Consider the following 15577-nt stretch of genomic DNA (forward strand, 5'->3'; position numbering starts at 1 on the left):
TTGTAGACACATAATTCTAAATTAAAGAAATGCATATGTATTATTTTTTGTTGTAGCTATTAAATTATTATTTATGCCAATTTTGATTGGAATGTGGTTCGAACCTAAGACATTTCTTATTGAAATCAATGAATAAGTTAACAGTGAACTAACAGAAATTAACGGAAAAAATAATATTTAACGGAAAAGTTAACGGATAATCATATTCATTAAGGATAAATTAGGAAATCTCAAGGAAAAAATAAAATCTGATCAATCTGAGCCATTCATTTGATTAAAAAATTTGACCGCCATTTTTTTCTACCCATTATAGGCCTAACTCTCTTGGGCTCTTATTAGTATACTAGTTTTTTACGCGCATTGCGCGATTGGGATAATGCCCAATTTATTATTTTTTTTTAAATATGTACTTTAAAGTATATCAAGGCAAGATTTTATTGGAATTGTTCATTCTTCCAAAAGGCTGAACCCTAACCGTAAGGGCCCCCACACCCGACCCGACAGAGCATTTGGGAGATTTTATTGGAATTGTTCATGCATAGATAATTGAATGTTAAATTTGTGTATTTAAATAGGCAAATCTAAGTTTACTAATCCAAGATAATATAGTCAAGGTTGATTATAATTGTCAATAAAATAATTATATAGGTATGGTTGAAACCAAATACAGGACATAAGGGAGAGCAAATAAAAATTAGGCATAAAATATTAAATATATACTAATATTGAAGAGCTAACTGTTGATTGCTAAACAAGGACATTGCGATGTAGTTTTTCACTTCAATTTGTTGTGTGATTTGAATACTCTATTTGTCAATAACCCCTAAGTAGTTAATATGATTGGCTTAATTATATTTTTACAATTATTATTATTATTATTATTATTATTATTATTATTATTATTATTATTATTATTATTATTATTATTATTATTATTATATGTATACCCTTAGCTCATTTTACATGTTAATCTAAACAGCTAATTTTTTAAAATATCTTTTTACCAATCGTTGATATAATTCGCATGTCAAATCCGCTAATATAATCTGCTAACGCTAACCGCTAACTGTTGATTGTCAAAAAATGCCATTGCGAGATAGTTCTCACTTCAATTTGTTGTGTGATTTAAATACTCTCTTTGTCAACAAATCCCTCAAGTAGTTAATATGATTGACTTTATTAATTATATTTTTTTAATTTTTTCATGGTATTAATAAAATACTTGGTAAATAAATATATAGCATTATTTTGTATTATAATTTTGATATTTAATTAAAAAAATAGTGCACAAAAAAGATAATAGACAATGTAGTGAATATAATCAATTGATGAATTTGAATGTAACGAATTTTTACATTGGAGAAAAATAAAGACAATATAACTAATAAAATTATTTCTCTTAATTAATTTATTGATAATGAATCATTTTTTTTTTAATAAAGACATTGTAGGGATAATGTAGCGAATATTATCAATTGATGAATTTGAATGTAAAGAATTTTTATATTGGAGAAAAATAAAGACAATATAACTAATGAAATTATTTCTCTTATTTAATTTATTGATAATGAATAATTTTTTTTGAATAAAGACATTGTAGACACATAATTCTAAATTAAAGAAATGCATATATATTATTTTTTGTTGTAGCTACTAAATTATTATTTCTACTATACTAATAGAGTTCTAATTATGCCAACTTTGATTGGGATGCGGTTCGAACCTAAGACCTTTCTTATTGAAATCAATGAGTAAGTTAACGGTAAACTAACAGAAATTAACGGAAAAAATAATATTTAACGGAAAAGTTAACGGATAATCATATTCATTAAGGATAAATTAGTAAATCTTAAGGAAAAATTAAAATCTGATCAATCTGAGCCATTCATTTGATTAAAAAATTTGACCGCCATTTTTTCTACCCATTATAGGCCTAACTCTCTTGGGTAGGGCTGTGCAAAACCGAAGGAATCCGAAAAAACCGCCCGGTCCGAAATCCGCAACACAACACCCGACCCAATCCGTATCCGAAGAAGCTTTATCCGAACCGAAGCTTAAACGACGTCGGATTAGAGTGTTCGGATAGGGTAGTGTAAAATCGCATCAGACCCGCCCGAACTATCCGAAAGATATTAGGGTTTGCACACCCCTAGTACTACACGACGTCGTATTAGCTAAGTATATAAGTGTATGTTGATGAACTCATTTACCCTAGCTCTTCATTTGCACAGTCGCAGACCTGAGACCTCAGCTTCTCTGCTCTCCTCTCTTCGTCTCTTCTCTGAGACTCTGAGTTCTCTGGTCTGATCTTCTCACTTCTTACTTCTTAGTTCTCTGATTCTCTCTGTTTATGAGACTCTAACCCAGAGTTTGATCTCTTCTCCTCTCTTGTTCTCCGATAGTCTCTCTCTGAGTCTCTGTTACTTTAGAACCCAAGTTCTAAAGTCTGAATCTCTCGAATCTCAGACATCTCTGAGACTACGATAGTCCGATTGTCCAGTACTCCGGTGGACGGTGGTGGAAGCCCTTCTCTTGGTGATTACAGAGTAGAGACCCTTGTTCTCCAGGGAATATTCAGGGGAAATCAAGTAAAGCTGAAATCCTAGTTTTTATATTTATGATTTGTTGATTTTATTCACTGCATGTTGAGCTGTTTGTGTTGTATTGTGAATATGTTATATTTTTTTGGTGGAAGCTGTTGTAATCGCAAACCCTAGTTTTTTAATGTATGATTTGTATGATTAGTCAGTGGCTAATTGAATGTTGATTTGTTTGTGTTGTATTATGAATATCAGAATATGTTATAGTTGAATGGTGGAAGCCCTAAACTGTGAGTTGTGATATATTCTGTTTATCTGATGTTTTGAATCTTCTGATGGTGGAAGCCCTTAACTGAAAAGTGTTGTGATTAATTGATTATCCGATGTTTTGTGATGTACTGATGTTATATTGTTATCAATGTTATGTGATCTATTCTGAAATCTGAATTGTGATGTCCCTTAAAAAGTTAAAGGCTTAAATGCGAAATGGTGGAAGCCCTTAACTGAAATCCAGATAATGATGAACTGGATAAAGTTCCTGAATCTGGATTTCTTTGTGAATATGTTTATGGATGTATGACCCTTAAATGTTCTTAACTGTTTGTGCATAATGTAAATATGTAAATGTAATATTATATAGTTATATATGAAATCTGGATAGATGATGACACAAAGAAGTGTTTGAATCTGGATTTCTTTCAATGCTTGAATGCTTGGTCTGTTAATCTGTATGACAAACAATTGTTTGAAATCTGAATGTTGATGCCCATCTTTTTAGATGGAGAGCATCAGTCAACCTAGTTCTGGACCCCAACCTTCAACTCAAGAGGGACAAGGACAACCCCAAGGCACTGAGATACCTCAGCAGCCTCAGGTGACTCCTGTAGTTCCAAAGAAAAAGAGAAAAGAGGTTGAGTCCAGATCCAGGGTGTGGGAGCACTTTGTAAAGATATATGATGAAGAGGATAATGTGATTGAGGGGAGGTGCAATTATTGTGCTAAGATCTTTTGTGCTGAGCCAAAAAAACATGGCACTTCATCTTTAAGAAATCATATGAAGGCCTGTCTTAAAAATCCTCACTTGAAGGATACAAGGCAGTCACTTCTGACTTTCAATGCTGTCTCATCCTCTGCACCAGGGGGTTCTGAAGGGGTAATGGGGGAATTAGGCACATGGGTGTTTAATCAGGAAGCCATTAGGAGGGCTTTGTGTGAGATGATTATAATAGATGAGTTGCCCTTTAGGTTTGTTGATGTGATAGGGTTTAGGAGATTTATTCTAGTTGCCTGCCCAAGGTTCCAAATTCCTTCTAGGTGGACAGTTTCAAGGGATATTTTCCAAAGATACCTAGATGAGAGATCAGTCCTTAAACAAATCTTTAAGGGTTGCTCCCAAAGAGTCAGCTTAACCACTGACACATGGACCTCTGTACAGAGGATAAACTACATGTGCATTACTGCACATTTCATTGATGATCAGTGGAAGCTGAACAAAAAAATCATAGCCTTTGTCCTTGTTTCATCTCATAGGGGAGAGTATATAGCCAAGGCCTTGGAGACTTGTCTGGTTGAGTGGGGTATTAAGAATGTTTTTACTGTCACAGTTGACAATGCCTCTTCCAATGATACTGCCATGAGATTTTTTAAGAGTAAGTTGATGTCTTGGGGTACCACTTCTGTAAGGTCTAAGTACATGCACATAAGGTGTATAGCCCACATTCTGAATCTGGTGGTGCAAGATGGGTTGAAGTTTGCTGATTCTTCAGTTAAGAGGGTTAGGGAAGCAGTTAGATGGGTTAGGAACTCCCCTGCAAGGCTAAAAAAATTTAGAGATCTTGCTGAACTTATTGGGGTGGAAGCCAAATCAGCTTTGCAGTTGGATGTTCCTACAAGATGGAATAGCACATATATGATGTTGAACACTGCAATCCAGTACCAGGCAGTCTTTGATGCCTATCTGGGAAATGATCCCTCATTTTCTGATGATCTGGGTACCTCTGTGCCTACTTTTATGGATTGGTTTAATGTGAAAAGTTTGGTAACTCTGCTAAAAACTTTCTATGACATGACTGTGAGAATTTCTGGTTCTCTATACGTTACATCTAACACTTTCTTCAGTGAGATCTCTGATCTTAGTTGCATGTTAGATGACATGACTTGTGATGAAGCTGGTCCTGAGAAGGTAAATTACATCCCTTAAATAAAATGTTTACTGTTTAACAAAATGTGTATATTAAATTATTAACTAATGTTATTTATTTGTTTATTTACAGATAATGGGCACCCAAATGAAAACTAAGTTTTTGAAATATTGGGGGGACCCTGAAAAAATGAACTTTGTGATCTCTTTGGCACTATTTTGGATCCTAGAGATAAGGTTGAGTACATGCCTGCCCAGTTAACTCAACTATATGGTGATGAAAAAGGGAAATCCTGTTTTGAGAAGATCCAATCTGCACTTCTTGAGCTGTACAATGATTATGCTGCCACTTACTCTGTGGATGTGAACCCTGAACCAGCTGCTGTTGGCCAACCTTCTCAAACTGTCTCTGTGAGTGTGCAGCCTAGTGCTGTAACTGTTGGTAAGCTACAAGGTAAGCTGAAATCTCAATTGAAAAGGCAAAGGATGGAGAGTGGTGGAAGCCTAAAACAGACTGACCTGCAAATATATTTGAGTGAGGCCATTGTGGAAGATAAGGTTGATTTTGATATCCTCAAATGGTGGAAGGTGAACTCTGAAAGACTGTCAATTCTCTCTAAAATGGCAAGGGATATTCTTGCAGTTCCAATATCCACTGTGGCTTCTGAAAGTGCTTTTTCAACCAGTGGTAGAGTGTTGGATCCATTTAGGAGTTCCTTAACTCCTAAGATTGCGGAAGCTTTAATTTGTACACAGGATTGGTTGAGATTACCAAATCAACCTATTCAAATTGAAGAAAATATTGATGATTGTGAAAGGCTTGAGAAAGGTAATAGTAGTTTACTTAATTATTTTCATTATTGTGTATTTATTTCATTATTTGTATGATAGTTAATGTGTTTTTTTTTGCAGAGTTGCCAACTGGAGTTAGGACTGCTGGAACTTCCCTACCAACCATTGTAGTAATGTTCATTCATTCTGCTCTCAGCTTTATATTTAGTTGTTATTCACTTATTCTGTTCTCTTAGAAAATTAGATTACCATTCTGTTTTTATTTATGGCTTATGAATTCAATTATGTAATTGCATTTTAGTGCCTCAGCCCCTATCCACAGTTCCACTTGATTGAACATTTGAACAGCAGGTTACAGGTATGTGTAGTATGGGCTATGATGATGCTTCCACCTTTGTCTGAATCAAAGGACTTGGGGTTGGTATGTTGCTCAAGTTTTGGATTTAGTTCCAAAACTTTAGAAGCAATTTCCCTCAAATCTATGAAACAACAGCAATCTGAGCCTATTTTGGATTTTTTAGCAAAAAAGCTTTAAACTGTTATTCTTTTCATTTTTTTGTTTTTGTTATTTGCTATTTAAATTTGCAACTTAAGCAGGAAGATGAGGAATGCTGATGCTGCCTGAGTTGCTGGTTGGAGTGATTGCTGTTGGATGTTGCTGCATTTGGTTTTTGAATGGTGCCTTAACACTTAACAGCTTTATTTTTGAGAAATTGAATCTATAAACTCTTTTTGAATTGTAACTTGTAAGTAGTAAGCTGTAAAGTTGTTAGCTTCATTAACTTGTAACAAGTTACTTTGTACTTGTGATTTGTGAACTTGTAATTTTGAAGTTGTAACTTGTTAACTACTTAGAAGTTAACAAGTTATAACTTATTTAGTGGTGATTTACTCATTCAGTAGTTAATTAGTTGTTTTTATTAATTTTTATTTCATATCCGTTTTATCCGTAATCCGAGGCAACCCGTCCGATATCCGATATTTACATATCCGAAAAGTTTAGACTTAGAAATTACACGGATAGGATTCAATAGTGGTAATCCGAGAACCGAACGGATCCCCATTCCCGCAACCCGAACCCGCCCGACCCGCCCGATGCACACCCCTACTCTTGGGCTCTTATTAGTATAGTAGATAGATAGTAGATAGTAGATATATATAGATAATAATAATAATAATAATAATAATAATAATAGTAATAATAATAGTAATAATAGTAATAATAGTAATAATAGTAATAATAATAATAATAATAATAATAATAATAATAATAATAATAATAATAATAATAATAATAATAATAATAATAATAATAATATAACATTCCGCAGCTCTCACCCCTGAGGGTGCTGCGGAAAATCACTAAAAAAAATCCCCAAATCGCAAATCAAATCTAAGCTTTCATTGACGACAAAAAAATAAAAATAAAAAAAAAATAAAAAAAATAAAAAAAATCCCTCCTCCCTCCGCGTGCCTCGCCTCTGTTCGCCACGCCTCCGCCTCACCTCGCCTCCGTCTGGCTCACCTCCGTTCGCCTTGCCTCGCCTCCGTCCGACTCCCACCCCGCCAAGTTTTTCATTCGAAGATAGAAAATATATTCATGAGCATATATTAATCATATTATCTTATAAGTTATAAAATATACGTGAAATCTAATTGTTTTTTATTCTTTTAGCTACACAAATGATCTTGATAAATGACAATGCTTATGATATTCATTCATATTTAGTTTGTGTTTGTCCCGGGAGGTAAAAGTCTAAAAGGGTTGGGTTGAATAGACTTTTAAAATTTTAACTTATTATTTGGTGTTAAAACCACTAGCATCAAATTTTTGACGCAGTTACGGGGAGATTAGTAGATTGGTTCAAACGGTTGCATGACCTTCTTATTTTTTGTGGGTTTCTAGTCTTCTAAAACTGATGTTTCATTGTTTTACTATTCGGTGGAGTCGGTGGGGGACTCCAGGGTGTTTTTATTTGTTTATGTTGATGATATAATTTTGATGATTAATGATACTGCTGTACTGGATACTTTGCTTGGTTAGCTCTTGTCTGCGTTTAAGATCCGTGACTTGGGGTCACCGCGGTCTTTTCTTGGTATCGAGACTATTCTTGTTAACAGGGGGTGGTTCTTTCTCAACGCAGGTACATGGGAGATATTCTGAAGCTGGCTGGCATGTCTAATTGCAAACCGCTTGCCACTCCGGCCTCGATTTCTCGGACTGAGTCTTCTGATGAGCTGTATGAAAATCCTACTCAGTATCGCAGTCTAGCAGGTGCCTTGCAGTATCTTACTATTACCCAGCCATATTTATCTTATGCGGTAAATCGTCTCTGTCAGTTCATGCACGCCCTCTCCTACAGTTGGTCATTAGGAGCTTCTGAAGCGCGTCTTGCGTTATTTCAAGGGTACGGTAGACTTTGGGATATGGTTGGCTGCTTCTTCATCTACTGATCTTCATGCCTTCTCAGATTCGGACTGGGCTGGCTGTTCTGTTGATATGAAGTCGACTAGTGGTTTTGTGGTTTGAATTTGGTGTTGTGGGTCTGTCACAAGCAGAGAACGGTTGCTCGGTTGTCTTTTGAGGCTAAGTACAAGGCCCTTGCAGATGTTTCGGCGGAGGTTACTTGGATTGTGTCATTGTTACGAGATTGGTTTTCCTCCTGGTGCTACGCCGCGCTTGTGGTGTGATAATCTTGGTGCGACGTATCTTTGTGCTAATCCTGTGTTTCATGCGAGGACGAAGCACGTTGAGATCAATTTTCACTTTCTCCAGGACAAGGTGGCTACTGGGGAGCTGCAAGTTAGTTTTATTTCCACCAAAGACCAGTTGGTTGATATCTTCACCAAACCACTGCGGACTCTGCGTTTTGAGTTTCTACGTGACATGCTTATTATCGTGTCTCTCCCTTCTTGAGCTTGGGGGCAGGGGTGGGGTGTATTAGGACTTTAGTGGAATACTTCTAGTAGGATTCTTGTTGTATTATTATTATCCATATACAGCAAATACTATTTCCATAAAACCTACTCTCATCTGCCCTATATTGCTGTCTTTTACTTTCCTGCAATCGAAATGATACATCTATTCATGCGATGGTAACTCTGGTTTGACAATCATATCATACTTTTCTATTTCAAATTAAACATTAATTCAAAATTTAATCTAATTGACATTAAAAGTTATATGATTAATAACATACAATAGAAACCTTAGGAACCTGTATTTTTTTTTTTTTTTTTTTATAAGGAAGGGGGACACCCTACATATACACACTATTGCCTCAATTGAGGTTCGAACCTTACACCTCCCACTTAGGGGAGCAACCCAATACCAGTGGACTACAAGCCACTTGGTAACTTGTATTTATTTTATAACAACCAAATCTAAAAATAGTGAGAAATTCAACATATTAAACAAATTAATATTTGATACATATCTCAAATAGCCATAACATTCTTTAGCATGCCCTTCAAACCAAAGCAATGAATGTTATAAGTTTCCAAGTAAACAAAACATGTAGCCAATTCTAGTTAATTTGCGATGAATGAAAGCTAATAGCAAGCACAAACATTGTCGAGTAATGAGATGAAGAACTCAGGTGGGAGATCGAGAATGTGGCAGTATGCATTGAAAGGAGAAGAAGAAGATACAACTTAGATTATTCTGGTAGAAGAAGAATACAAGTAAAGAAGCTAAGTCGGTATAAACCGTTACAACTGATTCTTGGAATAGTAAAGACTAATCTACCCTTGATTTGTCTACAACTTCAGGGTCTTTATTGTCTAATCCCCCCCCCCCCCCCCCCCCCCCCCCCCCCCGGTAAGTTGGCGTGTGTAATTCTTGCGTGCCCAACTTAGACATGAAATTCTGAAACAATGGAGCAGAGAGAGGCTTAGTAAATCCATCGGCTATTTGATTTGCAGAAGAGACAGACAGAAGTTAGATAGCTTTTCCCGGACAATGTGGCAATCGATGTCGATATGCTTCGTGCGCTCGTGAAACACATGGTTCTCGGCTATTGCTATAGCCGATTTGTTATCACAGTATATATTCGCTTGTTTGATCATTTCAACCTGTAAATCATGAAGTAGATAGGTAAGCCACTGGACTTCACAAACTCTGGAAGCCAATGCATGGTATTCCGCTTCCGATGATGATTTTGAAACCATGGCTTGTTTCTTGGATCTCCCTGAGATCAGTGCTTCTCCTATGAAGGCACAATCAGGGCCGGATTTTGGGCTGTGCAAGCTAGGCTACCGCACAAGGCCCCCAAATTTTAGAGGGTTCCAATATTTAATTTTTACCTAGCTAGTTTAGAAATAAAGAATAAAATTTTTCAATTATATGTAAAAGGCTTCATGGAAGAATGGTAGAAATATGTGTTTATTGTGTTTCAATTTGGAAGTTAGAGGTTTGAAACTTGCAACTAGCATTGGATGTCGTTTTTTTTTTTTTTTTGTATTTTTTTAATCCTTTTGAAATCTGCGCACACCATTATTGTTATAATTGTAATTTATTCCATAATTTGTCTTTTGTTTTTTTTTTTCCTTTGCGCATAACAACATTTTATTATTATTATTATTATTATTATTATTATTATTATTATTATTATTATTATTATTATTATTATTATTATTATTATTATTATTATTATTATTATTATTATTATTATTATTATTATTATTATTATTATTCTTAGAAAAAATTACTGTATTGGCTTTAAACATTGTGATTTTGGTATGGCCTCATTTATTTATCCGAACGGGGCCACAAAAATTTAAAAACCGGCCCTGGGCACAATACCCTGTGATTGATTTCCGAGTCTCAAAGCAGGTGGCCCAATCTGAATCCGAGAAAACTTGGAGCTGTAAATCTGTGTTGCATGGATAGTAAAGACAACCTTGTCCAGGAGAGGCTTTGATATATCTCAAGACTCTATGTGCCGCTGATAGGTGTTTGTCCGTCGGAGCATCAACGAATTGGCTTAGTTGTTGCACGGCGTAAGCTATGTCGGGCCTTGTGGCAGTGAGGTATAACATTCTGCCTACCAAACGCATGTAGCTACTGGGATCAACAATGGGAATTCCATCAGTGTGAGCTAATGTCAAGCTTTGCGCCATTGGTGAACATGCAGGCTTGCATCCGAGAAATTCGGTTTCATCTAGTATTTCCATAGCGTACTTTCGTTGACAAATGTTTAGACCATCAGCTGAATATTTTGCTTCAATTCCCAGGAAGTAACTTAGACTGGCTAGATCCTTAATTTTGAAAGTGCTATCCATAAATTGCTTGAGCTCTTGTATTAAGTCTACCTGAGCACTGGCCACTATAATGTCGTCAACGTACACTAACAGAGTAATAAATTTTGTTGCAGTTCCCTTTGTAAACAGAGCTGGATCGGATTTTGATTGAGTGAATCCAATGTGAAGTAATGCTGCATTCAACTTGGAATTCCATTGTCTACTTGCTTGTTTAAGACCATATAGGGATCTAAGCAATCTACAGACTTGGTGTGGTTTCTCAGCTTGGAATCCGGGAGGTAGAGCCATGTACACTTCTTCATTCAAATCTTCGTGCAAGAAGGCATTGTTGACGTCCATTTGGTGAATATGCCAAGCCCTAGAAGCAGCAACGCTTAGAAACGTCCGAATTGTGGTTATCCTTGCCACTGGTGAGAAGGTTTCAAGGTAATCCACACCAAGTTGTTGTGTAACCCTTGGCTACAAGCCTTGCCTTGTGCCTCTCTATCGTACCATCTGCGTTCAGCTTAGTTTTATACACCCACTTGCATCCGATAGGTGTCTTTCCCAGAGCCAAATCACTTAGTTCCCATGTGTTGTTTTCTTGTAGAGCTGTGATTTTCGCATCCATTGCCTTTCTCCAACAAGGGTGCTTGATGGCTTGGTTGTAACTCCTAGGCTCATCCACAACAGTAATAGCCATTGATAAAACCTTGTGATATGGAGTAAGGCCATTGTAAGAAACGACCTTAGAAAGAACATGAGGTATCCCATCTTTTACTACTGCTTCACAGTAATAATCGTGTAGCTTGCATGGGACTTGTCTTTGTTTGCTTGATCGTCTGAGGCATATAGGATGATTCGGTTGGCTTTCCCTATTCTTTGTGTTACTGACATTTTCATATGGAGATCCTGGAGATGTGTTGCTGTCTCCTGGTGTAGGTTGGACAGTATTGCTTGAGTTGTTGCTGATATTCACTGGCTCAAGATAAAAGGGAGCTTGCATAAGATTACTGTTAGTGTGTCCTGCTTCATGGTTCATACTGCCATTGTGAGCTTGAAGAGAGAGCTCATGTTCAACTCTTGAAAGTTAAACTCCTCATAATTAGATATAGGAATGATTGGCAGGGAGGGTCCACAGACAGATGGTAGATCAATAGAAATATTCAGATTTTCATTGCCAAAAGGAAGGAAATTGTGTTTCATAAAACACCACATCACGAGAGGTAAATATCAATTTTTCATGCAGGTCATAGATCAAATAACCTTTTGTATTTGCAGGAAAGCCAACAAAAATACCTTTTCTGCCTTGTGCAGCCATTTTGTGCCTTGATTGAGATGGAGTAGATGCAAAGCACACTCTGATGTTGCTAAGGTCAGGGATCTTCTTGTGTAGACGCTGATAAGGGCTTTGCCATTCAATAACTGGAGACGGTAATCGGTTGATCAAATATGCAGCATGGAGCACACATTGCCCACAAAAATCCAAGGGAAGGTTTGCTTGAAAGCGAATGGCCCTTGCTACACTTAATATGTGCTGATGTTTAAGTTCAACTACCGCATTTTGCTGAGGCGTATTTACACACGATCGGTGGTGGACAATGCCATGCTCATCAAAGAAGTTCACCATGTTAAACTCTTTCCCGTTATCACTGTGTATGGCCTTGATTGATAGACCAAACTGAGTGTGAATAAACTTGTGAAATTTCTTAACCAACTCTTGTGCTTCAGACTTTGGCCCTCATCAAATGCAATCATGTATACCTTGAATGATCATCTACAATGGTTAGAAAATAGCGTTCACCCCCCCCCCCCCTCCCCCCCCCCCAATGACTTTACCATGAAGGGCCCCCAAATATCTATATGTATAAGATCAAAACACGCATTTGACATAGTTTTGCTTATAGGGAAGGGGGATCTCTTGTGTTTGGCAAGGTGACAAACTTCACAAGCTATACTCTTAGTATTAGAAACAGAAAAATTTTGCAGGTGTTGCATCTTATTAACGGGAAAGTGTCCCAATAATCTTTGATGCCAAACATCAATACTACAAGAAATAGCAGAGGTATTGCAAGATTTTCTAACATTTCCTGGGGGTTCAAGCAGCAAGTATAAGCCCTTTTCTTCTCTAGCAAAACCAGTCATCTTCCCATGTTTCTCTTGAAGAAGGCACTGATCAGAGGCAAAGATTAAGTCATAAGGTGAATCTTGAAGAAATTTAGTAACATACAGTATGTTGAACTGAAAGGTAGGAATATGTAGAACATTTTTCAGCCACAATCCATCTCTAAGCTTAATATTTCCCACATGTTCCACTACAATGTGTCCTCCATGTGGCAAATTAACCACTGCTCTTTTAATAACATGATATTCATCAAACAAATCTAAAGAACATGCTATGTGATCAGTAGCACCCGAATCCAATATCCATACAGAGGGGTCCAATGTAATTGAATTAACATGAGTATTGGTTAAGCGTCTACCTTCATTTTGAGAGTCTTCCTTGTCAAACACAGGCATGATAGAAACAACTACTGTGGCGGAAGCTTTGTTCTGGCCTATTTGTGTCTGTAAGAGAGAAATAAGCTTTTGAATCTGGTCAGATGGAACACTGTCATCGCTACTTGTAGATGATGCTATTGTCTGCTGTTTTCCCTTCGACTTGAAGCCTGGCACCCAGTCGGGGGTGGGGGGGGGGGGGGATAACCATGCTTTTTATAGCACTTCTCCACAGTGTGGCCATTCATATATGCCACAAAACGTACATTTGGCAGTCTTGTTTGTACTGCCATTATTCGTGTTTCTTCTGCCATTGAAATAATTGACTGTAGCTACCACATCTTCATTGATCGTCTGCGTAGATTGCATAGCATTTGCATGAATTATCTCCAAAGCATTCATGTTTGCGGTGTTCATCTGTCTCTCATACTTTTCAGCCATAACAAATACCCTGTGAAGATCTGGCAGAGAATTATATTCATCACTTAAGCCTTGGAGGAACCTGATGATGCGATCTACCTCTCGTTCGCTCCTGATTTCTTCAATTAAATCATAGGAACATCTTGGATTTCACTTACACATGGGAATCAGCCTTAGTTCATTCATATGTTCCCAAAGAGCCCTACATTTAGTGTAATATTCATTCACTGAGAGATTTCCCTGCGTTAGACTGTAGATCTCGTTTTGTAAGGTTGAGATGCGATGTGCGTCTCGCTGAGCGAATCTTTTCTTCAAATCATTCCAGACTTCCGTAGCCCTATCCATATGCATGATACTCTGTACGATCGAAGGATGAACCGACTTGCAAATCCATGAGCAAATCATGAGATTGCACCTACCTCCTCCCAGCGGCGTATTGGCTGTGATCTGTCCGGCGCCATGATGCCTCCGTCAACAACGGCCCACTTGAGTTAATACTCTCTATAACATTATATTGAGTTAATACTTTCAATGATCCTCCGAGTATTAGCGATTTACCAGCTATGGTCATCCGAGTTTTAAATGACCTCCAATGGTCCTCCGTGTTTTAAAAAATAACCACCCATGGTCCTTTTAGGACGTCTCGTGGTCATTTTAAACTCGAGTTTTGTTTAAGAATTAGGACCACGGGTGGTTAGTTTTTAAAACATGGAGTACCATTGGAAGTCATTTAAAACTCGGATGACCATAGCGGGTAAATTGGTAATACTCGGAGGACCATTGAAAGTATTAACTCACAGTATATTACTCATGAGTGGTTCGCTACCTCGCCCTCTCTCTTCTTTCTCAACTCCTTGGCTATTCCAATTAGGTTAGACTCAATATACCCACTCAACTGGCCGGGTCTAGAGGTATAATCCCAACATCTATACATATATTTACATCATTTAAAAATAATGATCAGTAGCACATTCTATTTAAATTTAAAAAATGAGCAACGTAACATGTTTGGTGTGTGGTTAATTTGATTCATACAATACTTCTAAAAACAATATGCTTGTATGAGTGTAGGTTTCATTTGAAAAGTTGTGTTTGAAGTATTTAAAACGGCGGTAATAATTTTGGAGCAACAATGACTTTTAAATAATAACATAAGAGTGATAAAATTTGTGTAATTTAGTGAAAATAATAGTGACCTTGAAATGATTATCATAAAAATAAGTCTTGTATTATAGTCTTAATATGAGACCTATAATACTTTTTAGAGGTGTATATAAAAAGTTACTCGTACATTTTAACTAAAATGTATTACTGCTCTAATATTTATGTTAAATTAAAATCAAAACTGATTTAGAGAGCCACTGACTCACTTCAGTAAAGCTCCTTAATTAGTTAAAAATCTTTTCTATCCTAAATAAAATTTTGAGTTTGTCCCAGTTTGTACAAATGATCAAATGTATCTATATTTTTGGAATATATATATAAATTTTGTACTAATTTTAAATTAAATAAAAAGTTGAACAATACATTTTCTCAATAAATCATTTAATAATTTAACAAATTAGCATACTAAATTGAATTAATAAAATTAGAAAAAAAATAATAAGTTATTTTTTTTACTAAATTCGCATATCTACTAATATTCACTTGCCATACTCGTCACTCCTAAAGAAATATATATACCCTCACCCATACCCCCATTTTCATATCACTCTCGTTTTTCCAGACATTCTCAATATCAGTAATATTTTCTTAGACCATATTATATATATACTTGACATAGATCTATCGTATATCCATGCATACACTTTACATATAGACCATATCGAACTTTGATCATTGTATTTACATATCATGTAGAAATTTGTAATCAATTTTAAGTTTTAATGTGTGTTTATGTATCATTTGATATGAACAGATCAAACAGGCAATCGATTGACTGAAG

The 15577-nt window shown here is 36.3% G+C and overlaps 1 protein-coding gene across 1 annotated transcript; it reads left to right on the top strand.

The window, feature by feature from the left end:
• The first annotated feature begins 7620 nt into the window (after window positions 1-7620).
• LOC109152273 (uncharacterized mitochondrial protein AtMg00810-like) lies at window positions 7621-8389 on the top strand. The gene is made up of 3 exons (XM_019299867.1): window positions 7621-7794; window positions 7847-7996; window positions 8081-8389. The coding sequence occupies exons 1-3, from the start codon at window positions 7621-7623 to the stop codon at window positions 8387-8389; spliced, it is 633 nt and encodes a 210-aa protein (XP_019155412.1).
• The last annotated feature ends 7188 nt before the right edge of the window (window positions 8390-15577 follow it).

The sequence above is a fragment of the Ipomoea nil genome, unplaced genomic scaffold, assembly GCF_001879475.1.
Source record: "Ipomoea nil cultivar Tokyo-kokei standard unplaced genomic scaffold, Asagao_1.1 scaffold0268, whole genome shotgun sequence".
Taxonomy (NCBI): Eukaryota; Viridiplantae; Streptophyta; class Magnoliopsida; order Solanales; family Convolvulaceae; genus Ipomoea; species Ipomoea nil.